The sequence below is a fragment of the Ambystoma mexicanum genome, chromosome 1p (assembly GCF_040938575.1).
Source record: "Ambystoma mexicanum isolate Mex_15411 chromosome 1p, UKY_AmexF1_1, whole genome shotgun sequence".
Lineage (NCBI taxonomy): Eukaryota > Metazoa > Chordata > Amphibia > Caudata > Ambystomatidae > Ambystoma > Ambystoma mexicanum.
This window is the reverse complement of record NC_090921.1, coordinates 536,779,078-536,806,885: the sequence shown is the minus strand read 5'-3', so window position 1 is coordinate 536,806,885 and position 27,808 is coordinate 536,779,078. Positions and strand designations below refer to the sequence as shown.

Sequence of the window (27,808 nt, the reverse complement as noted above, 5' to 3'; positions counted from 1 at the left end):
GACAAATCCACATATAAGTTGCGTATGTGAACATTTGGGGAATTCATTAATAATCGGCTATGGTCAGTGCCTCAAATGCCCTGCACAATTATAGCTTCTTGGGAATTCTATTTAAAATATAAGTTCACAAACCCCATCTCCATTTGGCAATTTATTGTAATTAGGGTTCCCCAAAAAATCTTTACACTCCTAGCAGGGTGTTAATAATTTCTTATGACATGTATGTAAATACACAGAGGTTACTGTACTCATTTTTGGTTTGTCTTTTCAAACGAAATGGATAGGTAGGGATATCAACAGCTCCAGACAACTCTATCAGGTATGCTCTTCCTCACAGCTAGACCCACTGCTCCAAAATTGATCTCAGGCAATCTGGTTCTGTCTTGGGAAAGGCTTCTGCAATCAGCTCCCTCTCCCACTCAGATGACTAGCGCTCTAGCAGTGTCCTGCCTTCCCATCAGCTACATAAGGACTCTAGGCCAGCTCCAGGAAGACAGCATTGAGGAGTCTGTTAGTGCCATGGCTAGGCCATGCCACTCAGTTACCCAGCCCACCACAGGTGTGCTGCCTTTGGCTACATAAGGACTCCAGGCCATCTCCAATCAGGCAGCATTGAGATGACTGCTGGTGTCCTGACCGGGCCCTGCCACTCATCTGCTCCATCCACTGCCAGCTTCCTGCCTTCGCGGTGGCTACATAAGGACTCCAGGCCAGCTCCACGCAGAGAGCATTGAGCAAGCTGCTGTTCATGTGTCCAGGCGCTGCCACACAGTTCCCCCACGCATCACCATTTTTCTGCTTTCTGAGCAGCTACATAAGGACTCCAGATCAGCTCAGGCAGAGATCGTTGGGGAGATCGCTGGTCATGTCAGCGGACCCTGCCACTCAGTTGCCCTGCTTACCACCAGTTTCCCACCTTTCCTCTTCCTGGCAGCTACATAAGGGCTCCAGGCCAGCTCCAGGCAGACAGCATTGAGGAGGCTGCTGGTCAGTGGCTAGGCTCTGCCAATCATCTTCTCCACCCACCAGCTAATTCACCAGTCCTCCATGGGCATCCTCAGCAAAGGCTAAAAGACAGACAAGGACCTCACCTCTTTCTGGCTGTTCAAGTGCCAGACTGCTATCCGCATTTAACATATGAAGTACATGTAAATTGGTTGTTTGGGCACTAGAGACTAAATCAACTCATGCAACACTTAGGGACTGCTTATTTACTGTATCATATGTCAATTGCAATTGACTCAAATGAACCAGCAGCAGGAGGAGGCATTGACCAAACCTTGTGAAATAACTGATAAGAGATAACCCCAGATATCGTGCGCTGGTTATCAGAATAAGGTCATCAAGGTTTCCAAAACTGCAAAATAAAATTTTAATGTTCAATTTATGTTTGTCAGCCATCACGTGTATAGCCAGTCTCTACAGGACATCGTCTAAGCCAAAAGGCTTTTCTACCTAATTCATGCACAAGCTGAAAGGCGCTGATATTAGACGCCCCCAAGGGCTCCTCTTGCATCTGAACCACAGGTCAATTGACTTCTGAGCTAACATCGCCAACATTGATGAGCACAAGACAGTTGCATCTCTAAAGTTCTAATTAGGATTCAGCCACCCGCATTGTGCAGCATACCCACCAAATCTTGGGAATCCTCAAAAATCTTTGCCTTCAGAAAGACCTGTGAGGGTTGAAACATGTGTCGGCTAACTAACATAAATTGACAATTCTAACTTTTTTTGCAATTTTGGAAACCTTGATTACCTTATTCTTATAACCAGCACAAAATATCCGGCTTTATTGCTTATCACCCATAAAGTAGTGGCTACACAACAACTTGCAAAAGGCATCACCATGTATCTCCTCCATCCATAGCCCATCCCCAGTCATGCTAGGATTTACATGGCTAAGCACCCGGGGTAGCTGTGGCAAGCTACCCTAGTGAACCTCATCAATACCGTCTTTTCCCCCATCACCCACGTTCGCCCTCTCCCTCATGCTGATCAACGTTTGTTCATCAGTCACTCACGTTGCCAAGATCACTAACCTCATCTCGTAAAACATCCTTGACACTCTCTTCACCCCCGTAACATGGTTTACCTCATCCTCCCCCCATACTTTTGATGTCCTTCTACTTCCCGGCTACTGCATCCAAATTGCAAACCAGCCAGGGCAGGCATGAGAAGGAGCAGTTGCCCATGCTCCATCATCAGATCTCCCAGAACAAGCTTTTTTGATACACTCACCTGTCAGTTCCCTTTATCACACAAGGAATCCAACACCTTGTAGATCATCTACAGAACACCACTCTAGGTGATTCGTCATTGATGACATCTCCACCTTACTCTACTCTATCAAATTAACACAGACTAATAATGTCTTAGAGGTCTTAATGTCCCCAAAGTGTCATGCTGACAACCACACTTGAAGTGTGCTGTTCGCCTCCAGTAAATGCTCAATTAGATCCCTAGAGAAAGGGTGGCACAAAAAACACAACACTGTAGCTCTCACCAACCTTAAACCTCTCTGTGCCAACCATAGGGTTAGTAGACCAAGGCTGCTTACTACTCCACCAACACTGTGTGAACCTCTAACAGCAGAAAAGCCCTCTTTGAAGTAGATAAGTGTTGCACCAAGCATTCAACCGATTCTGAGGTGCCAGCAACTCAGGTAAAAAGTGACAAAATCAACATTTGTCCACTGAAGAAAATTCCAAAATCCAACAGATCATCAACCTCCTCCAGCGTTATCTCCCTCTGCACCCCAGGACAAACACTAGCCCTCTGGACCAAATTATCTCCTCTGTCTCCCCACATCCCCTAAGAACGCTCACCTCCCTCAAACCTAATTCCTAATCTGACAATATCATCCTGGCGTCAATCGCTAAACAATGGATGGGCCTGGCACTCAATGACCTCCTTAGCATCATTACTGCCTCCCTCACTGAGACGTAATTCCTGGACACCCTCAAGACTGGTCTCATACAACCTTGTTTGAAGAAAACGTACCTTAGACCTAAACGTCCTGGCCAACTAGTAGCCCATCTTGTTAAAAGTAGTCGCTACACAAATACATGATGAAATCAAACAAGTACATCTCTTACATGACTATCAGTTGGGGTTCTGCCCAAAGTGCAGCATGGAGGCAGCCACCACCATCCAGGTGGTGGACGATGACCTACAAATCCCAAATAAGGGTGACTCATGCCTCCTCATCTTCCTTGACCTCATAGCTGCTTTCCACATAGTCAACCACTGCATCCTACTCTCGCTCCTCGTAGACAGGATGGGATTCTCTGACACTGTCCTAAATTGGTTTATCTCTTACCTCTCATGCAGACACCAGGCCATCCAGATTAACATGTTGCGTTCTAACAGACTCCCATTCGGAGTTTACAAAGACTCCATATTCTGACTGATCCACTTCACCGTTAACATGGATCTTCTGAGGAACATCCTCAACATCCCAATATAGACATCCGCAAAATATGCAGATGAAACTCTGATATACATTAGAATAAAAAGCACACAGGCCATCAGACATCTCTGCAAACGCCTAGCCATCATCCAGTCCTGGATGTCAACTGACAACTTTAAACTTAACACCTTCAAGACTGAATTTTTCCTCATTGGTCCCGTGCTAAACAACAACTCATACAACAATGGGTCAGTTATATGTGCCTAGAAGTATTTGCTCTTCAAATTTCTGTTTCAGTAAAATCCTTAAGCTTCACCATCAACAGCAGGCTGTCCTCAAGAAACGCCTAGCCGCGAAGGCACAAGTGGACAGGCTCCAAATATCTAACCTTTGTAAAATCGAATCCTTCATTCAGCCATAGTGCATGTCCTTGTGGTCTCGCACATCGCTGTTGTAAATGCCCTCCTGACAGGGGGCTTCCATCCCCTCACCTGGGTTCCCTTTTTGTTTAATTTACCAATGAACATATGTTTATACATGGACTATGGACATCAATATTGTGTGACCATGGGAACATCTGTGGTCCATGTTCTATCATAATTTCTTCAAACATTACTGTAACACAATTGTGAAAAGCCTTGAAAATGACCAGAAGGTGGAAACACATGTTGGCTGTACTGCTGTACTGATATGTGGAATAAACCACAACTTTGATACTATAGAACTGTGTGATAGGATATTTTGGCCACTTATTAACTCTCAATCAGAGCGCATGTTGCCCTCCCTGATCTTCGATTCTCAAATCACAACTCACCCGCAAAGAGAGGACCCGCAAACAATCCTTCTCTTCCACCCTCTGGAACTCGATCCCTTATCAGGTCGGAACAACCCCACAATTCTCCAACTCCACAAACCTCTCAAAATGTAGTATCTTCAACAGTACCTGACAAAGAGCTAATCCCGGTGGATGAACAGACTGACACATAAACTACGCAGACCACAATTCACAGTACTGCATAAATGATAGAAAACGCCAGTCCAAACACTGGCTACCTACTGTGAGGAAGCAGACAAAAAGTTGTAGTATTTTCATTATCAGAAATATTTACAATAAAAGGGTTGGATAAAGGCCTCCTTAAAGAGAGTTTCTCTACCTAGGAAACTAAAACTAGGGATCAGTCTGTGTCTCGTCATCAACACATATACACTGTCCTTGTGTCCAAAACATACTAATCTGTTCCTTCCACTAGAAACAAACAACTATGGGTTCAAGGTAATGTCTCTGACTTAGGTTTGGCATAAAGTGTTCACGATTAAAGCAAGTCGATGACTCCAACAGAAACAGTATTTTCCAAGGAGAAATTCTCGGATCCAGGGGGTGATTCCCTTCCCCTGGATTATTTAGGTAGGATGGCAAAAGTGCCTTTTCCAAACAACACTTTCCTAAGGATGGCAAAAGGTGTCTCTTTCACATACCAATTCCTTAAGGATGGCAAAAGTGTCTCTTTCAAACAACAATTCATTAAGGATGGCAAAAATGTCTCTTTAAAATAACAATTCCTTAAAGATGGCAAAAGTCTCTCTTTCAAACAACAATTCCTTAAGGATGGCAAAAGTGTCTCTTTCCAATAACAATTCCTTTGGTTCTTTATACCAGGTTCAGAAAGTTCCAGTTCAAATAATATGTCACATACCATTTAGCTCTTCCTAGATTACTTTGCACTGAGTTCGCAAAAAGGATCTTATTCAGATGAGATGTTTCATATAAGGTTCCCCTTAAACTCTTTGGTATCTTGGTGGATCGCCTGATGTGCTCCTCCATCAGGAATACACCTGTGAGCTCTTAAAGTCTCTAGGAACACCGCTGTGCCAGGTATTTTGGCCTCAGCATGAAAAGGCATTTGTTCAACTTCCCAACTTCAAATGCCTGGTATATCCATCCATCAAGACCTTTTCCATGTACTCTCCTAGAGTCTTTGATATACTTTTCTACTATGTGTTTTGTAAAGTAAATGAGTTTCTTTCTATGACTTTAGTGGATCTACTGGTATACTCCCCTGCCAGGAATCTTTTAGTAGGTTCTACACATCCCCTGAAATACTCTCTGCCAGTTAACTTCTCACAATGTCTTATACTTCCATATATTTTGGGTGGATTGCCTGGTATAGTCCCCTGCCAGGAATCCCTTTCAGGGGTCTTGCAGATCAACTGATATACTTCTTTGACAAGTATCGTTCCCCAAATGTTCACTGCCTGATGTGCTCCTTTTACCGGGACTTCTCAGTTTCACTGTTCTTTGGTATAGCACAGTTTTGTTACTTTGCTGTGCTAATACTTCATTGGCTTGAGGTACTACTTGTTCCAACTTTCTTACATTGACTTCTCATACATTGGGGCTTGGTCAAGTTCTGTCTTTTAATATGTTCATTAGTATTAATTTGCTTTGGGTAACATTTGCTCCAACTTTCCCCACATTGACATCTCATACATGGGGACGTGTTCAAGTTCTGTCTTTGTACTTTACTTGGTAGGTATTCAAATACTCTTATTTGCTCACATGCCTTTCAGTATGCCCCGTTGTCCACAATGGCTCTGGGCAGACTCACTGGTGTCTTGCGGAGTTCCTAACACGTGGCACGTTGCTGTGATGAAGCTTCTTCTCTGGGGCAGCTTCCCTCACACTGCAGACCTTCCTCCTGCACTCCCGGCAGCTCCGCGCTCACATGCTGCCAAGACTGCTGCTTCTCAGCACGACCGTGTCTCCGGTAGCTATGCTGCTTCTGCCGGTACTCCCATGGTACTCCCACGGTGCCCGCTACATCTCTCCTGGCCTCGCACCCTGCCGGTTTGTAACATGTGTAGAGGACAGCGGCTGTATGGAAGTGCATGCCTTCTCCAGCACAGTTCTTTCCTGTACTATGTCCTTCTGCCTTCTTCTCTGGCTTTGCTTTTTTCTCCGGCTCTGCTCCCTTCTTGAGTGTGGACACCATTTTTAAATGTCGTGCACACTCGTGCTTTACTGAAACAACAAGCCTGCATGTTCAACTTTGTGTTTCTTTAAATCAGCATTAACTCCTTCTTCCTCTTCCTCGTCTCAGTACTTTAGGCTTTATGTGAGTTAGAGTCCATTGAATTTCTAGAATGTGTAGAGTGATATTGTTTAGGTCTTTTCTTTAGAAAACCATTATAGACAGGAGATGTTAGGGGTGAGTTATGTGTATATGAGGTATGAATGATATTTTGCCAAGAGTGATTTGCAGGAAGGTGTTTATGGGTTTTAAACAGGAGGGATTTGTATTATGACAACAAGCCAAAAATAACTTAGGAATTATGAGGTCCTCCTCTCTAGAAGGGGAAGAATATTGCATCCCTCCTGTTGAGGACACCAGTTTCCCTCGACAGCCATCTCCTCCCATGTTATCCTCCCCATAGTACCACCTCCAGGGTCAGGATCAGGCAGCGGCTGCCGTCCCCTGGCCACATGGGAGGAGCTCCTTGCCGGAAATCAGTGATGACTCCAAAGGAGTCATCACACCACACCCTGTACAGCGCTAAACTGCTCTCAAGCTAGGTCCATGCTTTAAATAATAAAAGTATATATATATATATATATATATATATATATATATATATATATATATATATTGATAAAGTGTGTGTGTGTGTATGTGTGTTTTGTTCCCTGTGGTTCCACGTAGAAGTATGACTTTCACCACCCTCCATTCATCGTTTGCAACCAACTCACATGAATTTCACAAGCGCAACATGTTCCTTCCCGCCCCAATCAAGGTGTCACACAACAAACTGTTTAATGTCAATTCTTTGTTCAGCCCTATTTCTGATTCATCACATGCTCTTTGTATTCCTCCCCCTGTGCCACCAATGTTATATTTATATGAGGTATATGAAATAGAGACCACACTAAACTACACATGCCACCTTCTTTGTGTCAGACAATTAAACTTCTTTTTACATAAATAAATCACACAGGTTGGTTGGGACAATCACAAATCACAATACTTTTCTTTATCCCGATTTCAATTCAAGAAATAATCAACACTGGTCAATGTACATTTTCAGTGCTGTGCAATTTCGATTTTCCTGTGTGCTTAAAAAGCTAGCAGTTTGGTTTACAGATTTGTACAAATGCATATGGCAATTATTATTTCACCCACACGTTTGCTTTAAAATAAACACCTGGTGACTTGGAAATGTGTTTTTCAGACCTCCCGTTACTTTGGTCTGTTTTGGGGAAGTTGGAGAGAAAGATCGGAATGATTTAGGAAATTTGGATTTCAGACCCCGCTCCACTTAATGGACTGTGTTGGGGAAACTGGACAGAACAATTGGAATGATTTAGGAATTCTGGATTTCAGACCCCCCTCCACTTTAAGGTCTGTTTTGGCGAAGATGGACAGAAAAAGTGGGGTGATTTAGGAATTTTGGATTTCAGACTCCCTCCTACCCCCTCCACCTAAAGGCCTGTGTTGGGGAAGTTGAACTGAAAAATTGGGATGATTTAGGAATTTTGGATTTCAGACCCCCCTCCACTTAAAAGCCTGTGTTGGGTTGGTTGGCAGTTAGGGGTTGTTCTAGTTTAGGGACAAAGACACCCCCTTTCTTACAGAGGTAATAGGATTAACCAATTAAATTACAGACTATTGTTTTCAGCCTACACTGGGAATGAGCTTTGTTTATTTTGAATGTTAACAAAAAATTAACCCGGAGTGTTTTGCTAAATGGGATATAATTAAATTAATATTCAGTCAAATCGGCTAAGGATCTACTCAGCCCCACTCTCGAGGATGACCCCCAGTTCTTCACCATAGGGCCCAGTCAGCTTTTAAGCCTTCCCAGCAATTTCAACAAATCTCCTTTGGTGTTTCATTGCAGCTGTCAGTTGGTAATTTTTAGCAGTTCTCCCCTCCTCTCGTAGTGCATCCACTTTATATACCAGTGATGACACCATCAAGATTTCAATATTGGGCAGTGCCTTGCAAGAATTCTAACAACTAGGATTAGACAGTTACCATTCTCTCTCCCCCAAGTCCAGCCTCTTTCTAAGGATTGGTTTAGGAGCCTAGAACAGAAATATATCACCTCCCATTTGAAATCCCATTTTTTTCATGTCAACTTTTTGGAAAAAAGTACTTATGTGGCAAAACTTCATTATTTACCAATTAGTAACTGCCATGAGGTATATATATTCTGCTTTCAGCTAATCATGGGGAATTCAATAAAATGACAGCCGGATCTGCACCATACTGCAAGGGCGTGTGTCAATTTTCAGTCTTTTATCCAAAAAGCATAATAGTTATGAACATGGAATTTACTCTTCAAATGTCTAATTTTATCCTCCACCAGTCTGCCAACTCTTAAATTCGGGACATTTTCAGAGCAGACAGGAACACATTTTAGCTTGCCATTACAATTCCCTAAATCGGAACTGGATGAATTTGATTTCAACAGAATTGCCTTGAACTTATCTAAACAATGACACTTAAATGTATGCAGTGAGACTTGTGGTTGCTGGGAAAAATGCATATGTTTAATAGTCCTTTTCAACTAAATGAAATTAAATTAAATGAAATAATATTTCATTTATATCACGTTCATACACAAGTGTTTCAGAGCGTGACCATGCAAAGGGAGAGGAACAGGGGAGAACAAAAACAACGATCTTACTAGGCCCAGTGACATTAAGAGCGGCGCGCAAGTGCATGGGTACATCTTCCTGTGTATGCAAATTGGAGCTCTCTTGTCTCTAGGCCATTTTCCATTCTTGGCCAGCATGTGAGCAGAGCTTCGTGGAAGGTGTTTTTGTTAGCCTCTTTGTTGTTTGAAGTTGGTAGGCTACAGGTCATAAATACTTGGGATGCATCGGCTACACAGAGCTCTCCCACTGCAGATAATGAGCTAGGCCGGTTCTCTGCTGTCACAAGGCTCTGCTGACATCTGGCATCCTGTCCTGTTATCTGACATGGACTCCAATTTTGATCTGAAAACCTTCTATTTTCTTTTTTTTAAGAGTTCAGCTTTCCTTGATTTTTGGCCCCTTCCCATGTTCCAGTCATGCACTGACTAGGCCGTTTGCTCTGCACAGAATGAGCCTTCAGAGACAGCAGGTCTGGGGAAATTGTGTTTTCAACACTTTTAAGAGCAGGCCACACTTGATTGCAGCTGTAAAGAGCTGGGATGCAAAACCCAGGCTTGCAGTGGGGGATGCCATTTGCAAATTCTGCCCACAGACCCACTGATTGTCCTTGGCTCAAATTAACTCACATATTGCATTTCCTAACACCAGCTCCGATTCTTTGAAATACCTTGTATGTAACTGATAATGGTTCATTTTGCTTTTGCATCATTGGATTTCTTCTTTACACACTGCATTGGCTTTTAAATATGCTGAAAGTTACGGGCTGTTTCTTTCAGTCATTAATAAAATACATTTTTAATAATCTGATGTTTGTTTTTATGCTGAAAAAGTTGGTCTGAGTTGTCACAATGCACCACCTTTTGATGGATGGCAGTTTCAGTGAAAATGCTGCATTTATATCTTAGCCAGCAATGTGATGTTCCTTTCCAATCTGCACTTGGATTACATTTTTTTCTTCAGATTTCTCTGGGGTTCAACTGCAGAAAGACACCCGCATAGTCTGCCTAAATAGGCCCATTTTCAGCTTGAAGGTTTTTGAATGCTGGCAGGTAATTTTTCCAGTGAGCCCTTCAGTTCTATTGGTCGGGGGCCTTTGATTAAACCCAACACAGAGTAAAAGAAATTGTAGGAAAATCCAGCTAGGGGAGAGGGTCCGGGATTGGATTTAAGGAAGAAAGGTGTGAGGGCAGAAGAATAGAGAGAGTGGGGAGTTGCTGGCGGCAGGGAAAGGACTCAAGGCCATGCATGTGAAATGGGGATGAGTGTGCCCAGTACAGGTGTTCAAAACTAGCTTTGAGAGTATGGTTAAAAAAGGCTTCTCTGCTTGCCACAAGTTATACATGACATTCACTATATTGTTCCCACTGCAGGGGTGGTGTCACAGGATAGGAACAATGAGCCATGAGTTTTAAAGTTTGGTGAATATATTTTGTTTTCTCCATGGTATATGTCCCACTTTATCCACACCCTCATTAACTGGCTCACCAGTTGTTCTCATCTTTGTGCTATTGTACAGTCACCCTTCTGGGGAATGCCCCCGCCTTATGTAAATGTGATATTGTCAATCTTTTCTGATTAAAATTGACATCCCTGTTCTTCAAATAAATACAAGTACACTGCCGCTGCATGTTTTACACATGCTGCCTCAATTGTTAAAATCCATTAGACATGGCAGTAGAGCGAGACTCCATCTAACATAGCCAAACTGCACTTGTCGATTAACACAAACATAAAGTGAGATGCAGAAATATTACTGCAGCAGAACCACCTAAAAGCTACACCTATTTGATTTATAACAGAAGAAGAAAGTGGAGCTCAGAGGAAAGTAGCCATCTTGGCTGGGCTTTTGAGCAAGCACTGATGCTTATGTTTTTAATTGGGGGTTCATAGCACCTGGATATAGGTTTGCAGAGAAATCAGGGGATCACTTGAGCCATGATAGATGTCTCATTGATGTGAGAGAGGCAGGGCCTACATTGTGCACATATAAACAGTTTGACTGGATAGTAACGGTTTGTGGTCCCCATTGTACCAATGTTTTGCAAGGTTAGAGGTCACATCAGAGTCGTAGCCTCATTCCTTCCAGCAGGTATGGTTGTTAGTGATTGAGTTGCTAATGGAGGTTTGCTGGTGAGCTGCAGTACATTTTGTGCACCAACCACCATTGGGGTTCTTGACGATTGGGAAGAGCTCATCTATAAAGTCTGGTGAATCCCCCTTTCCATCATGCCTCTCTCTTTCCTCTAAGACCCTCACACTTTTTCCCACCTAATTCCCTCTTCCCATGCCCCTCACATTTGGTCCATGCCCCCCTTAACTCACCCCTTTCTTTCCTTGGGCCCCTTTCCCTCTTATTTATTGTATTTATTTATTTATTGTGCATTTGTAAGGAGCTTATACATCAGGATAATTATGTTTCAACGTGCCCACAGGGCAAAGGGATGGTAACAAGTTAACAAAACAAGACAAACGAAAAAATAACGATGAGCAAAAGGCAGAGGTGGCCCTACTAGCCCTACTAGGCCTTGTGAACATTCGGAACGTGCAACTGCAGAGGGAGAGAAGGGATACGGGGGCAAATGCTAGAGGTTCCACAGAGGGGCAAGTGCCTGAGGGCCAGTGTCAGGGCAAAAATGTGCCAGGCGGTGGCTTCAGAGTGCTATAGTTAGGAGGTGCATAGAAATGGGAGGGGTATGGAATGCTTTTCAGGAATGTCTAAGATCAATAAGCAGCGAGGAACACGGTGGTGTTCAGTGCTTGTGTGACCTTCCTCTAGCATGTGAGTCGAATATGAGGTTGGAGTACGCTCCATTAGGAAGAGACATAATGTGGCAGGATTCGTCCTGCAGAAGGTGCATATTTCGGGTGGTAGGAAACCCGCAGGTTATGGGAAGCCCACTGTGAGGAATTCGACCATCCACACGGGAAAAGTGTGCTTCCCAGGGCTTTTTTGTTTGTTTTAAAAAGAATGAATGATGAGGCCATTCTCGCGCTCATTTTCCATGCTCACTGCAAAGCAGAAAAATAGTCATGCACTCTGGAAGGACACGGCTTACCAGCGCCCCCCTCCGATGTCATGTGTAGCTGACAACCAACAGCTGTGGGTACATCAAAAGCCTTTAGCCATGGGCAGCCTGATTAGAATTTCAAGGCCCCCTGGATTTGCATCTCCATTGTGAAACCTTGCTGGTGGCGGCAAATACTGAAGAATGTTTATTAGCAGGCCTCAGGGAAGGCCAGGGTGCTGGAGTGACAGTGGAGACCAAACGTCAGACACCTCTTTGTAATGCAATGTGTCAACTTAGTACTAACATGCCTCCTTGGTATGAAAGGGAACTGAATGTCCTGTCTGGAACCACTATTTTCAGTGCAGAGAAGTATGTGAATTGGAGTAGACGAAGGTCTGCCGTCAGCCCCCTACTTCAAAGGCGGCCCTTGATGTGATCAAGCACTGCATAGGGCTCACTTAAGTAGGGAGACACTTTGATGTACAGCAGTCAGGAAGATGGGTGGGACTTAGAAGTATGTGTTGTCATCCTTCCCCTGTCAGCTGCCAAGTTCCCTGGTTCTGACCTGAAGCATCACTGAAGATGGGGAACCAGGATTGGTTCATTAATGTAGGCTTAGACTACACCAATCGCTGGGTCCCATTTGGCTTTAAAAGAGGGCTGAGCCCCTCACTTGGCAGATTATCTGAAGACTTTGCAAGGAGTAAGAAGAAGGACTCATTTGGACCCGAGATGAAGGTACAGTCTACCTTCCATCTTCAGCCAGTGAAGGAAGGCCAGGGGTTCTGAGAGGGAAGCAAGATCCCACCCCTAAACATCTCCCTGGGAACAGAGGGAGATACCGGACTCAGAGGACCCGTCCAGCAGCTCCAGAACCGGTACCGAGCCAGCACACAGCGTGCCCTGCTAGATTCTGCCAACAAGCTTCCTAGGTCGGAAATGCCAGAGAGTCTCTGGACAAAGGACAAGGCCGTTGCCTGCTAACACCCTCCTGAGCTTTGGGCCGTCCGCCTTGAAAGGACACAAGCCCTGCGAAGAAGCTAAGAGGAGTGCCACACAAGCATCATCCAGCGTCCATCTTTTAAGGACAATTTTGAGACAGTTGAGTCCTTGAACCGCATTCGGCTGCACTGCTGACTATCTTCATGTCGCAGTCACCAGAGCCGTCTGAGACACCTCGATCCGCCAACCAGCACAGAGACAACAATTCTTGGCCCTGAGCCACAGTGCCGGACAGCCTGCAGACGTCCGTCCAACATTGTTTTCCAAACTGCCTGCCGCCTGGTACCCACAGCTATCTCCCGCCACTAACTCTGTCTCACGGGCTGTGAAGCGCCTTGGAACTGCCTCAACGCTGTCGAGCACCAAGAACTTCTTCAGCACGAGGCACATAGTGATTTGGCCACCCTGGTCCTTCCCTGACGGCCCCTAAGGGCAGTTACGACTTGTTGCCCCTTTGGTGTTGAAACCAAATACTCTTGAACTATAAGACTGATTACTTTATCAACTACCCTCCTGTTAGTATCCAGATTGCATCCCTTTCCTTTGTGAAACTGTCTGTCCTCTGTGTTCATTTACAGCAGGGGTTTTAATTGTAGTGTGCTTTAACTGTGTGTTGTAGTAATAATAAAGTAGATATTTGTATACAACCTCGACTGGACAGTCCCTTTTATCGTTGGGTAATAATTGTATTTTCGCTGTGTTGCAACTAACCAATGATCCACGACCTTGCAGATATAAGCCTGTCGTTCTGTCCACGTTACCAAAATTGGACAAGGAGTTCTTATAATTTACTTGTAGTCTAATCTGTTTGGATCCGTTCTGATGTACTAGAGGTGTGGGGTTGATGTATGGTTTAGAAACCTATACCCATCCCTTGTGCCCCGGAAGTTGATTCATCACACCCACCTGGCCTTATCCCCCCTATTCCGTTTAAATCATCCTTTCCCTTCAGTCTCTCCTGGACCCCTGGTTCATTCATGCCTAATCCTATTTGACCAAGCCCATCCTATTCACAGGCCCTCTTCCTGTCCACATCATCACCATTCTGTCCTGTTCCCATCTCCTGTCTCCATGCATATCCTGAATCTTCTCCACAACACGCTCCTGGTCACACAGACACTCCTTTTTGTTTGGCAATTAGGTGGCACTGCAAGCGCTGCCTATAAGCCAAAACTATTGGCCTGAGGGGTGACGTTGGGAAAGAAATGGGGTCAGAGGGGGAACAAACGGCCTTTGGGTATTGTTTGGATTTTTACCCAATCATGGTCCACCTATGATCATACTAGCCCCTGTTGCCACACCCACACACTATCTGCCCTCCCTAGTGCACCCAAACCACACCCAACTGGGATATTTTTGAGATAGTTATGTGCTTTTAATAAGATTCTCATATAGGGGTTGAGGTGTACGAAAAGAAGTAGTGGAACCTGCCCCCGCTCACCACAAACCCCATCGCCACGCCCCTTCCCATGCGCAATCCAAACCCCCAAACAAACACACTTGCTGTTTAAGGGAATGTTCAGTGTAGTGCGCTGAAGTGCAAGTTTCAACTTCTTCCTACACTTTTATTCCCGGGAATGGTTTATTTTTTTCATAAAAGTATAGGAAGAGTATAACATTTTTTTTAAAGTAGAGGAGCACTGCTCCCACCCGCTCCCGCCTACTTCGACCACTGTTCCAATGTTATTTCTAAGCAGCTTTCTGAAAGGTAATGTCGGAAATACAGCTGTAACCCAGCTCCAGGAGTAATAAACATGTCTTAACCAAGTGACATTTGAGCCACTCGATTTATAAGCACTATGTGTGACCTCAAATCTGTTCCTTCCACTGAATTCTTGTCAAAAGCATGCGTTGCAAAAGACAAGAGTTTGGCTCTTGAATAGGTTCAGACCGGCAGTTGGTAGACACTGACATAATATTCCCGAATACTAACACCATAAATATGCATATCTCATACCTACACAAGATAAAAATCGAAACGGTTGGCTTTGCCCGTGCTTGTTTTCTTAGCCCTTTCTTTTACCCTGAGCCTTGTTTCTCCACATCCAACCCTTCTGGCCAAGCCGTCACTTAAATGTGATCTCCTTCGTCCTGTTTCCTGGCCTCCCGCTGCACCAGACACTACAGTTCAGTAGTCCCCCACTGCCCCGGTCTCTCCTATCCCTGCTAACCCACACTGATGCCTCACTTCTGCACCCTAGTCTCCCACTGTGCCAGTCCTTCCTGATCCCTAGTCTTCAACTGCCCCGTTCCCGCCTGCCTGTTCCCTAGGCACTCTAATTTTCGGACTCCCGTCTCATCCCCAGCCGTTCTGGCTGCCTTTCACGCCCCCTTTTGCCCCCGCCGCTTGCTCCTCCTCCATTCTGTTCCCGATCCCGCTCCCCACTGCCTCTCCTGCTCCCTCAGTTCCTCCCATTCGCCATCAAACCCCTTTCTGCGCTCCTCCTGTCCCCAGGCTCTCCTCCTTCATCCTGTTTCCTCGGCTCTGCTCGTGTCCCTAGGCCCCTCCCACCCAGGGCCCCACCTCCCGCTGTCAGTGAGCGCCTCCCCCTGCGGCAGGAGCTGCCCCCACCCCGTGTCCTGCCCTGACCCCGGCCCTCCCGGGGCTCCCTGCCGCTTTAAAGGGGCCGTCTCCGGGCCGGGCCGTCCTCCCACGTCAGCCTGCGCCCTCCCCACCCACCGCTCCCTCCCTCCCTTTTCTCATTTTTTTCATTCTTTCTCGATCTCTGCCCATTTCCCAAATGGAGCAGGTCCCCCCCGGTGGCCCGCTCTGCCCTGCTTGCTGCCCCCGCTGCCTGGGCACATAGAACCGAGGCGCCCCCACTGGATGGGCAGGCGGTCCCCGTGGCCCCCGCTCCCTGGGACCCCCCAGTCGGACTCCGGGCGGCAGAGCCCGGGCCCCCACTGCTGCCGTCAAATGACTCAGTAACTTTCCAGGCTGGGCAGCTGCCGCTTCTGCACACCATGATGTACTCCTCTCCCTTGTGCCTCACCCAGGTAAGGCCCCGATGGGCATTCCCCGGGCACCGCTGGGCATCACCCCAAAAGCTGAAGACTTTGGGCATTTTCCAGAAGCATGCAAATACTTTTTGGGGCAGAGAAAAGGGCGGGCTTTCCTCCCCTCCCCCGCCCCTGGCTATGCAGGAGAGAGGTTGGCACTGCCAGGGTACTTTTGGGGTGTGCGTGTGTGTGTGCGCGCTCTGTCTCGGCTGCTGGCGAGTGGGTGGGGGGCCGGTGAGGGAGGGGGGTTACTTTTGGGAAATGATATTTAATGCGGTCCCAGTCTGTCCGCTATGACGGCACCTCGCCGTCCCTGCTCTCTGCAGAAGAGAGAGGGCGGCAGTGCCAAGGCACTTTTGGGGGCTGAGCACTTAGTAGGAGGGAGGGACATTATTTTATGAAAATGATAATGGTGTTCTGCCCGGGCTGTCTCATATGGGCATAGCACGCATTCCCCATGCTCTGAAAAGGGGAGAGGTTGGCAGTGCCAGGGCACTTTTGGGGAGACCTGCGGGTGCACTGTACCAGGTGCTGGTGACGGGCTAGTGATTAAAAAGCAAGACTTTTTCTGCATGTTCCTTCCTGCGGTGGTTGTCTTGCCCCGCGTCACCAGACAGATGTTGGAAGCGCCAGGGACTTTTCTTTGGGGGGGGCTGCAGAGGGGATGGGGAGGGGGGTGCCCCTTGGCTCTTGAATTGAAGATATATTATTTTAAGGTAAAAACATAATGATAATATGGACTTGTAGCCACTCTTCTTGACTCTGCAGAAGAAAGAAAGAGTTTGGCAGTGCCAGTGCACATTTTGCCCGTGGCACTTTTTGGGGGTGCTGTCGGGGCAAGAGGCGTTATTTTTTTATAGAATGTTAGTTCTTCGTCGATCTATTACATTGCACCTATCCTGGACTACTTAGCAGAGGCAGGTTGGCACTGCCAGGTTGCTTTGCTGTGCATGCACTCGATTGTACTGTTGGGGGGAGAGGAGCCCTGGTGTTTTCTGTGGGGTACCTTTATTTCTCTTTGTGTCTGTCTGGCATGGGTATACCACGCCGCCCCGGGCTGTGAAGAAGAGATCGTGGATGGCACTGCATGCCACGTGCTGTGTCGCCCTGTGCATTTCCCAGTGTGCTGGCGATGAAGACATTGGGTTATTTTACGCATGTTTCCCTGACATAAAGGTGTTTCCCTTGCCCACGTTTGTGTAGAAGAGATTGGGGTTGGCAGTGCCAGGGCGCGCATTATGGCGTGCATTTGTGAAAGCGTTTGGGGTGCTCGGGAAGAAGTGGGGCGCTATTTCGAAGACATTGTTTGTAAATATGGTGATTTGTAAATATCGCACCTTCTCCGGGATATGCAGAAGAGGGCAGAGCTGGCACTGCCAGTGTAGTTTTGGGCTGTGTATATGAGCACGCCGCGGGGAGCTGGTGAGGCGGGATGCGTTTTCTTGTTGAGAAAATGCTACTTCTCATAAGGCTGGCACTCGCTGCCCGGTAGTCCGCCCAGGGATTAAGGTTGGCACTGCCAGGGCACCTCTGTGTGTGTTAGTGGGGAGGGGAATCGCCTCCTTTTACGGCGGGTAGGGGGGCACGCCGGTATGGTTCGTGTCACCTCCTTTGGCTGGGCAGGGGGAGCCGGGCCACGTGGGGGTGCCAGCGCGCGTTTGTGGTCTCTATGCGCATATTGCGGGTGCGTGTAATGCGAGTTCTGCTGTTAGGTGCGCATTCTGTGGCGAGGGCTGCGCACGGTGTGGTGCGCTAGTGTGGCACTCATCTTGAAAGCGTCCCTCGTCTGCACGTGTGTGTTTGGAATGAACACATGGGCTCTCGTGTTAGGCGCCATGTCGGAAGGGGCAGGTCTCGTCTGATGGGTGTAGGGACTTTTTTTGGGGTGCTGCTGGAGTAGGGGGGCAATCTGCAATCCATTTTTTTTTTAAAAAAACCCTTTTTTATCTGAACAGGTCTGTTATAGGTCTATCTCAATTACGCTGGCTATGCCGAGATGGTGGCATTGCCCGGGCATAGTTGTGTTTGCGGCCCACTTTTCGCGGGAGCGCATTTGAAGACGGGCATTCTTATTTTATGATAATTTAAGCGCATTTCCGTAACATAACATAAATGTTACATTTACTGGACACATTTGCTCGTTCCTGGTCCTCTAATGAGGAGACTGGCGAGGTTGGCAGTGCCAAGATACGTTGGTGTATGTGCTTTTTTCTGGCATTATTTTTCTTTTGCGCATTTTTTGTTTGTGTGTCTGTGGCCCTTGCAATCATGGGGCCTTTCCCCTTCAACGCTCTGTGCCGCATCGCTGGAGCCTGGCACTCCCAACATACTTTTAAAATAATTTTAGATCCATTTTTTAGGGGGTCAGTGGTGTTTTTATTGAGTGCCTAATTCATGTTTTGAGGAATCGTGTTTCCCTTCTTATATGCCTGCTTCCCGCCCCGCACGCCGACTATACGCAGTGCAACAAGGCTGGCACTGCCACAGTACTCTTTTCGCGTTGCAGTGGTTTTCGAAAATACATGGCGCGTCGTTTGTTTACAGGTGCCGTGTTCCATATACGATGTGGTATTTCTCATCCAGCCCACCTGTGCATTCCGCGGGGAGCCTGGCACTGCCAACACATTTTCACTATATGGCGATTCGTGGTCTTTAATGGAGTATGTGCGGTTTCTCTCCCAACATTCCTGGGCCCAAGCAGTGAGGCTGGCACTGCTGTCCTGCGGGGAGAATGGCGCTGCTATTTTGCCTCTGTTGTCTGTGGGCATCCCGGGTCTGTCGAGGCTGTTTTCCATATGCTCGTGAAATTTTCCTGCCAACCCGTGCCCCTGGCATGCGGAGTGCAACGTGCATGGCTGGCATCCGATCTTGGCCCGCGGGACATTATGAATAAAGGTAGTTTCTTTTCAATGGGGCCTGCAAATGGCGCTCCAGCGGGCAGCATGTGAGTGCGTGTTTGTGTGTTTGGTGTGAATGGTGGAGGGGTGTTTAGAAAGATGCCCCCTCCTACCCTGGAGTTCACACGAGGGATGCGTGTCTCTGCCAGGTGCCCACGGGTGTTTGTGTGTGGTGTGGGCGAGATAGTCCGTCGGCCTAGTCGTGGCTGCCAGCCCAGATGGGCGAGTGCCACCGTCGAGCGTCGAGGCCTGTGTGTGTGCTTTTACTTGGAATGTTATATATATATTTGTTTAACTTAACGTGCAGTGTGTTTATCGAAATGATCCTCGCTCTGGGGACAGGTGAGGTGGGCGATGCAATACCCCCGACCGCACAAGGACTCCATTTCAGTAAGGTTGCGCCCCCCCCCCCGCCCCCCCCTCTCAACCCTCTACCGTTGGCCAGGGCACTCTGGAATTGGGAATATCTCAAATCATGCCCATATCACCCCGTCTCCGTGGAATCTCCCAGTGGCTGTGTGTCTGTGGCGGGCACCCCCTCTCACCACTGCAGTTTGCCTTGCGGTGGCCTTTTTTTGGGGGGGGGGCGGTGTAGGCAGTTGATGAGGTGTTGCGTGGGTTCGCTGGAGGGTAGTATTTTACAATAAAGTGTTCCCAATGTGGCGTTGTATGTTGGGGGCATTCTATGATCATATGCAGTGGTGTGTGGGCAGGGTGCCAGGCATTATGCGAATAGAAGACAACAACGGGGCAATGCCACTCTGGCTGTGTGGATAAACCATATCCCTGTCTATGTGACCCACTGCCTCTTTCGCTCACAACTGGCATCGTGTATAAACGCGCCGAACGCCAGCAATAGGCGCTATATGAAATCCCGGAACACGGAAGCCTTTTCTGTTTCTAGGATTCACTCTGTACGGCTTGGGTCAGGCCCAGACGTGCCCTAGTTGCACTCCCTATCTCCAGGCGCTGAGAAGCTCCTGCAAGGCATGATGTTGGCGCTTTATGCAACCGATCCACAGGCGCGTGGCTGGCTTTGTGTGCACGTAAGGGATGCTTCTGTGTGCACGCCACACACGCACACACGCACCATCCCTGCCATGGTTGCGATTGCTGCAGACAGAACGATTTCCCTGCGATGCCTCAAGTGTGTCCTATTGACAGGCTTGGACTGGCCTATAGGGCAATAGGCCAGTGCCCGAACCAAACACACAAAATGCTAGCGTCGGCTTGTTTTTTGGGTGAAAATGGGCCTCATTTTTGGGCAGTCTTGCCAGTTTGAATTTACTTCGCCAAGTAGTTAGTAGTTTGGGCCATTGCTACAGAATACATATTTTTTAAAATGTACAATGTGCGTCACATTTATCAAAAACCACCCCCTTTGGTACTCCTGAAAAAGTCTGTCACAAAAGGAACAAATTGCCATTTGCAACTGTGGGCCACTTTTCTATTGGTGCTCGAGTGCTCGAGACAATGTTGTGTCCCAGGCCGACCCCGCCTGTTGATGGGGGTGTCTATAGAAGTGACGACTTTACATAAAGAAAAAACAACTGCCCTTTTCAGTTTGAGGACTGTAGCGCTCCTCGCTGCGCAGTTTGTGTATTGCGCGCCTTTTTTTTTTTTTTTTAGCTCGAATGGAGTGCCCAGAGCGGGGATATTATACTGTATATTTCACAGCGCCATATGGAGTCTTCACAATAAGTGGGCACAGTTTCAGGCGCGCCTCGCAAAGTTTGACAACATTCTTGGCAAACATTAGCAGCTTTTGCACAGAGAAAATCTGTAGTGTGTTCGCACTGGCTGTGCGAATGGCACAGACGGGCAGGTTCGGGGTCCCCCTTTGTCGTCCGTATTGTTTGAGATGGGGTTGGTGGGGGGATGGGATTTCACTCTAAGGTGAGCAATAGGCACCCCGTTTAAAAACGCGAACATGTTTGGTCTGATTTACAAAAGCGTTGTACATGGCGCAATGCCACCGTGAAACGTTTTGTAAATCAGGCCCTTAGCGAGGTAAACAGGAGTGCGTATGCTGTGGGTGGCGGGGGCCTCGCTTGCGCCCCACTGGACACAGCCTTCTCCAGTCCAGGGGCGTCTTTTCTTGCGCGCGTCTGCGTGTATTTAGAGGGGCCGCGGGGAAGTGGGGGGCTGAGGCTATCTGTGAATTTGTTTTCTTTTCACAGTGTTAGACTCAAAAGATCTGTGGGCCTGTGGGTGTATCAATTTCATTTGCACGGAATACATGCTCTGTGTGTTTGTGTTTGTGTGTGCGTTTGTGTGTTGCATATTATATAAATATAGTCTTTCCCAAACTACTTGCTGGAGTTGCCCTCACCACACCCCCTGAAGCCAGGGTCGGACTGTGCCATACAATTGTCTCGGGCACCAATGAAAAAGTGTCCCACAGTTGCAAATGGCTATTCATTCCTTTTGGGACCCTGTTGGAGTAGTTCCCAAGGGGGAGTTTTTTTTTATAAAGTGTGATGCAAAATGTGCCCTTTTAAAGAATTTTTATTCAGCAACACTGGTTAAAACTACTAGCCGCATAGTGAGGTAACTCATCAAATTGGCCAAAAAGGTGGTCCACTTTGGCCGAAAAAACGGACCCACACCAGCATTTTGTGTGTTTGGATCGGCCATGGGCGGTGGCGGGTCCTTTGCCTTTGTGTGTGCTCTCCCATCATCCATGAATGTGGCCTATCACCTGCTGTGAATGTTGTGTAGGCCACACTTTGTCCCACGCTGCCCCTCTTACTCTTCGATGCACTGCTAGTGCCCTGAAGCATCTTTTGGCTGCGTCTGGTGCTATCTCAGGGACGTCATTTCACCAAAATGCCACGGGTAGCAGAAGTGACATCAGACGACCCTTGACCCCTGGTGACATCACAGGAAGTGATGTCATTTGATCGCACCCCGAAGTGATATCACGGAATGCGATGGAACGCAACCTTTCACCCGTTGACAAAACAGGAAGTGCTATCGCATAGCATTGTACACTACAAAAAATATGGTTACGATATCGCTATAATGTGATGTACATTTCATACAAGAATGGATAGCCATATGTATCGTTAGGATCAGTGTGTATAGGCCCGTATTACCAAATTACTGTGAATGCAAGCAGACATCCATGACCAAATGATAATGATGTGTTATTATATAGCACTTACGCTTTAGCGCTTTATATAGAAAAAATATACACCCAATATCACCCAACCTGTGTTGGTACTCATGTATCGACCTCAGAAGGATGAAAGGCTGATTTGAGGTGTTTAAGAACAGACTAAATCAGTGACTCACCCCTTGAAGTGTGCCTGAAATAAACCTTTAATGAGTATCAATTATTGTATAGAATTCCAGAAAGACACATTATTTGGTTTTCCTAATCTTTCTTATTTGGGGTCAGTGCCGAAAGTGTTAGACTTGTGTCACTCCTTTTCTTCTTTTTTTAAGGGGCTTTAACAAGAAAGCCAGCCACTCCAAAACTAAAGAGCAACATGGTGCTGGCCACAGCCCAGGAGCTTGCATTACAAAAAAAAAAGTTAAAAAAACCCAATCTTTTTTATTTCTTTTTTTTTTCTAGAGGTCGCAAGGGGGACCACAGAGGTCGCAAGGGAGACCTCAGAGGTCTCAGTTGCGACCTCTGGCGACCCCCAAATGACGTCCCTGTGCTATCCACTGTCACCAAGGAAATACAGAGGCTAGTGCCTATGTAGCTGCTGTGTCCAGACTCTTTTGACTCGGGGGGGCCCAAGTGGGGCATTGGCCTAGGCAGGGGTGGTATGAAGTACGAGCGCACACACATAATGATCATAGTTTAGGGTAATGGGGTGGCCAATCAGATTCCACGGGTAGCACGTGCCACCCCAGGCCACTCCCTGGACACGCACTGGCATCTACTTATTAACGGGTGGCACTCGATATTGTGTTGGAATCCGTGTTGAAGGTGATCTAACTCTGCTCAATAAAGATGATGAAACATTTGCCCATACTTTTGCCATAAATTAACCACATCTCATCAACGTTTGCAAAAAATTCCATCTCTCATCACAAATGCAGGAATGCCTAAATGATATATACATCATTTATTTTTGTTCACTTCTCCTCTGAAGAGAAGCTGGACCGTGCCACCGGTTCCATTTGCCAGGGCTGGATGCATAGGCCGCAAACAAACCTTTGTAAAGGGAAATGCCATTATAAGAAAGAACCTTTTGTGTTTGGCTTCCCAGCCTCTGCCTCTACGGTTTTCCGTGTCGTTGGCATTCCTTTCGTTCTGCTGAGCGAGGCCCTGCTCCACCCAGACTGGCACTGCCCGTGGTTAACTCTTTGGAAGGCCACGCAAGGCCCAGCGCGCCACACTTGGGTTTGGGAATCTGTTTTTGTTTTGAATGTTTTAATAGGGCAGCCAAGGATCTGATGAAGTGTGGTTTTCCCCTCCGCCCCTTGATTCTGGGCCCACACGACGTCAGTGTGTGATTGTGCCAGGCCTACTGCGGTCCGGCGACTGCAAGCCTTTGCCAGGCCTGTGCGATTTTCTCTCTCTCTCTCTCTCTCTCTCTCTCTCTCTCTCTCTCTCTTTTTTTTAATTACAGTGCTGTGCCAAATCTTTGTCCGCCAAAGAAAGCGAGGTCTTAGGTTTTAGTTTGTGGGTGGGTGATGGTGGTGTGTGTGTGTGTGTTTTTGTTTTATATTACTTTACCACAACCTCTCTGCGATTCTGTTGCAAAGCGCTCTCACCGCTCCCTGGAGTTAGGTTCAATGATTGGGTTAAGTCAAAAACTTGGCCAACATGGCCGCTCCGTTGGAGAGAGCCTCGTGTTACGGATTTTGGCGGGCCCAGCGTTTCGCTTGTCCGCCCTTTCCCTCTCTCTCTCTCTCTCTCTCTCTCCCTCTCTCTCTGTCTCTCTCTCTCTCTCTCTCACACACACACACACACACACACTGCTTACCGCGATTAACTAAAAAAGAGGTAATAAAGGCGAGTTGGCACAGCCATGGTGCATTCACAGCCACCCACGCTGATTCAGAAAATATTTGTGCTTTCATATCTGGCCCCTCCCACCTCCAAGAAAAATAAATGCATGCGATATGAAACCCAACCGAAAGCAGAATCATTGAAGAGCTTCTCCCAGCATGAGAGAACTTCCCCCATCCGGCCGGCCCCCACCAGGCCACCACGGGCTGCCTCCGCCCACACCCCCACTTTTGTCTTTAAAAGTCCAGGGCCCAGATTACAGAAACTTTGCACCGGTGCAAGAGCAAAGTTTGCACAGTATTAGCACTAGGGCAAAGTTTGCCTCATTTTTAAAAACACTGGGACACTTTAAAAAACCATTGCAAATCGACACGTGCAGATTGACATCTTAAAAGCACCAGGGCTAAAATTGCCCTGGTGCTAAAAAGATGCATTTTCACACCCTTTTTTCACCAGGGCAAAATTTGCCATAGGGCTAACACGGAATGGTATTAGCCCTGGGGCAAAGTTTGCCCTGATGCAAAAATGCATCAAAAATATATCTTTTTAGCACTAGGGCAATTTTAACGCTGGTGATTTTAATATGCCAAACTACACTTGTCGGAGGTGCAATGGTTTTTTAATGTGTCCCAGTGTTTTTAAAAATAGGGCAAACTTTGCCCCAGTGCTAATAACAGGCAAACGTTGCACTTGCGCCGGTGCAAAGTTTCTGTAATCTGGCCCCTGATTGTAACCTTCTCTTTCCTGGGGAAGGCCGTGAATTAAAAGATTCCCTTTCATTTTTTAATATAAAGTTTGTTTACTTTTTTGTTTTTGTTTTTTGCGAGATGCTTTTGCATATGTTTAAAATATGGTCTATGATTCTTTACCTGTGGGCGGTCTTTTGTGTAGGATTTTGAAGAGGGCAGGAAGTTTTCCATTATTGGAGGGCACTAAGCCTGTTTTTGGAGGGCAGAGGAATGCTTTTAGAGGGCTACCAAATTTAACAAAACCGGCTATAACGAGGGCATGTCTTTCCTTAAAAGTGCAGGGTCAATTCACAGAAAGTTTTGAAAGGTTGTTAGCGCTAGTTTTGCTTGCGTGGGGGCGTGTTGTGGGCATTCTGGGCGCAGCTCATTTTTCTTTGTGCTGCAGGTCACATTGCGCTTTGAAATCCACAAATAGGCTCCCGGCGCTAGTCTTTTATAATCAGTTTACGCAGACTTTGTTTTTTTTTTCTATGAATCGGGCCCAGAGAGAAACGAATAGGCTTCAATTGAACTTCAGTCTCTGGCCAAGAATCGCACTTCTTGACAACCGCAGCAGCACCCAACTCAACCCACATGCGAGCACCTATGGGGCGTGTGCAGTCCGTGTGTGCTTCTGTGTATGTAGACCCACCTATACATATATATATGTCTGTGTCACTCTTTTTCTAATTGTGTCAGTATTTACGTATGTCTGTATTTGTACGTGTGTGTGGGGGGTGTGTTTGTCGCGTTATGCGTGCTTTTGCGTATTTGTACCTGTATCTGTTTGTCTGCATGTATGTGTGCATTTTTGCGTGTGTGTATGTATATGAATCTACATGCATACCAGCATGTGTGCACACCTTTCTGTATCTGCACGCATCTCCATAAATATGTGAGTGCCTCTTGTTGTGCGTCTTTATCGGTTTCTTTCTATGCGTGTGGTGGTGTGTTTCTTTATTTGTGGTATCCGTTAAATTGGCAAAGGCGCGCGCAGGCGCGGGCGTGCGACACTATGCACATCAGTGTGATGCGTGTATCCGTGCGCGCGCGCGCGCGCGCGTGCGCGTAGGGGCATGCGCATACTTTTGCAGGAGTCTGGAGGCATGCATCTGGCAGCCTTCTTAGAAGGCTTTAGGGAAAGTTCCTGAAAAGAGCTGCCTTGAACTTGACCCGTCCCCTCCCACCGCATGGACCCTTCCCCCGCTTCACATGACCCTGGCACCGGCAGCTCCGCGCTCACCTTGGGATTTCTGCTGGGGAAAAATGAAATGCGTCGTTTGTTGTAGGTGGAACAGTGCCGGGCACATACCTAAGTTAGCACTAATTGCTTTAAAAAAAGGTGTCTTGGAAATCGCCGTGCTTATCAAACGGCATCCAGGGCCCGATACCACCAGCTGTGGCGAGCAGTGCTTGAGCGGGTAGCGCTGTGGGTTAAAGCACTGCGTGATGCTACTGTTGGGGCCTACTCGGCCTTGGACAGAGAGCCCAAACATCAGCGAGCACCGACGTCCACTCCAGAATGCACGGGCGGTGGGGGCGGAGCGAGATGGCGCGGAGTGGTGTGTGTTGGGGGTGGGGGAGGTGATACGGCGTTAAAAAGGTGTCACTTGAATAGGATCAAACATCGTTGAATGGTGAAGCAAACAGCTGCCATCACCGCCGCCGGGTTGAAAAGGTCGACTGGTTGTTTACATCTCTGCAAGACCGTGTTTCCAGGGACCCAACTAGTGCGCGGATGAAAACCTCTGCCTCTCACTGATCAACCCTCGCCCACCGAACTACTCGACCGTCGGCCCCCGGCGTCCATCTCCCCAGGCTGTGAACGTCAGGAAAGGGTTGCCCTCCTTGGCACGCGCGACGTACGCCCCTCGAGGTCAAAGGTCTTGGGCTGACGGTGCTGCCAGTAGGGCCCACGCGAACTTGACTCCAGCAGCTTACGCCGGAAGCCGGGCTACACAGCTACGCTCTCCAGGATAGGGAGCTACCAGCTCTTGGATTCTACCCACCCCGGGGGGTAAAGGTTGCTCACTCTACTCTACCCATCCCCATGGGATAACCACATGAGCAGAACCCCAGCTCCCCGGACTGACAGAGGGGTATTCCGCAAGCCCAGCTGCCCAGACACACACCCTTGCTCCTGGGGCGGCGGTAGAGGAGGTGCCTCCTGCTGCCCTTCTTGTAGGGGCGGGGGCCTCTCCAACATCAGTCGGGTTAGGTAACATTAGGATGTATGCAGGGGTGCCAACTTTTAAAACTAGAGGGGAGGGGGCTAACCTAATGGTGCATCCTTTGGCTCAGCTGATGTCATGGGAAGTGACATCACGGGAAGTGATATCCAGGGCACGTGCATGTGGGCAAGGCACAGGCCAGGCCTTGTTTTTTAAAGGCAGTCTATTTTCCACCAATACTAACAAGCATTGGCAATGCCAACTGTTTGGGCTTTGGTGTAGGCATGAGAAAGGCACTTGCCAGGCACCGCCATAATGGCTTTAACTGGCTATTGATAGCAGCAGGTGAAAATGGTGCAAGTGTGGACATCTAATATCAGTGCCTGCCTAATACCTATATACAAGGCAAAACTGTTGGCTTTGCCAATGCTTGTTTGAAACAGGACTTCAGTGAGGGACTGCATGGTGCTAATAAATTATTATTATTATTATTTTATTATTAAATGAAGTTGCTGAAGGCATCAGTGGTTAACATTTTTGTATTACAGCTGCAGCGTGTTTATAACTCCAATTAAGGGCCCGATTCATGAAACTCTTTGCACGGTTCAAAGTGACTTTGCACTGCTGAAAAGTGCCTTTGAACTGCCAACACAAACCCTGATTCATGGAACTGTGCAAAGTCTAATTTTGCAGTCCAAAGTAAGGAGAAGTGGTTATTTCTGCAGTACAAAATGACTTTGCACTGACTTTGCACTGCAAAGATACACTTTGCACAGTTCCATGAATCTGGGTTTTCGTCGGCAGTGCAATGTGGCTTTTCAGCAGTGCAAAGTCACTTTGAACCATGCAAAAAAATCTATGAATCAGGCCCTAAATCATTAACTCTTAGACGACTGCCTTGAAAAAACACTGGCAGGCACTTTATTTATTTAACATTTGTTAAGCGCACTTAGCGGGTTGGC

At 47.2% G+C, this 27,808-nt stretch overlaps 1 protein-coding gene across 7 annotated transcripts in view; it reads left to right on the top strand.

The window, feature by feature from the left end:
• NFIC (nuclear factor I C) overlaps nt 1-27,808 on the top strand; it is an 829,310-nt gene that overhangs the window by 189,544 nt on the left and 611,958 nt on the right. Inside the window, exon 1 of one of the 7 annotated variants that reach the window (XM_069649464.1) lies at nt 15,671-16,075. The exons of 1 other annotated variant lie outside the window; for it this stretch is intronic. In XM_069649464.1, the coding sequence (XP_069505565.1) occupies nt 16,043-16,075 (33 nt within the window). In that variant the 5' untranslated portion in view covers nt 15,671-16,042. Of the gene's footprint in view, nt 1-15,670; nt 16,076-27,808 lie in introns of those variants that run through there. 5 more of the 7 variants (XM_069649463.1, XM_069649458.1, XM_069649460.1 and 2 more) reach the window with 5 other exon arrangements.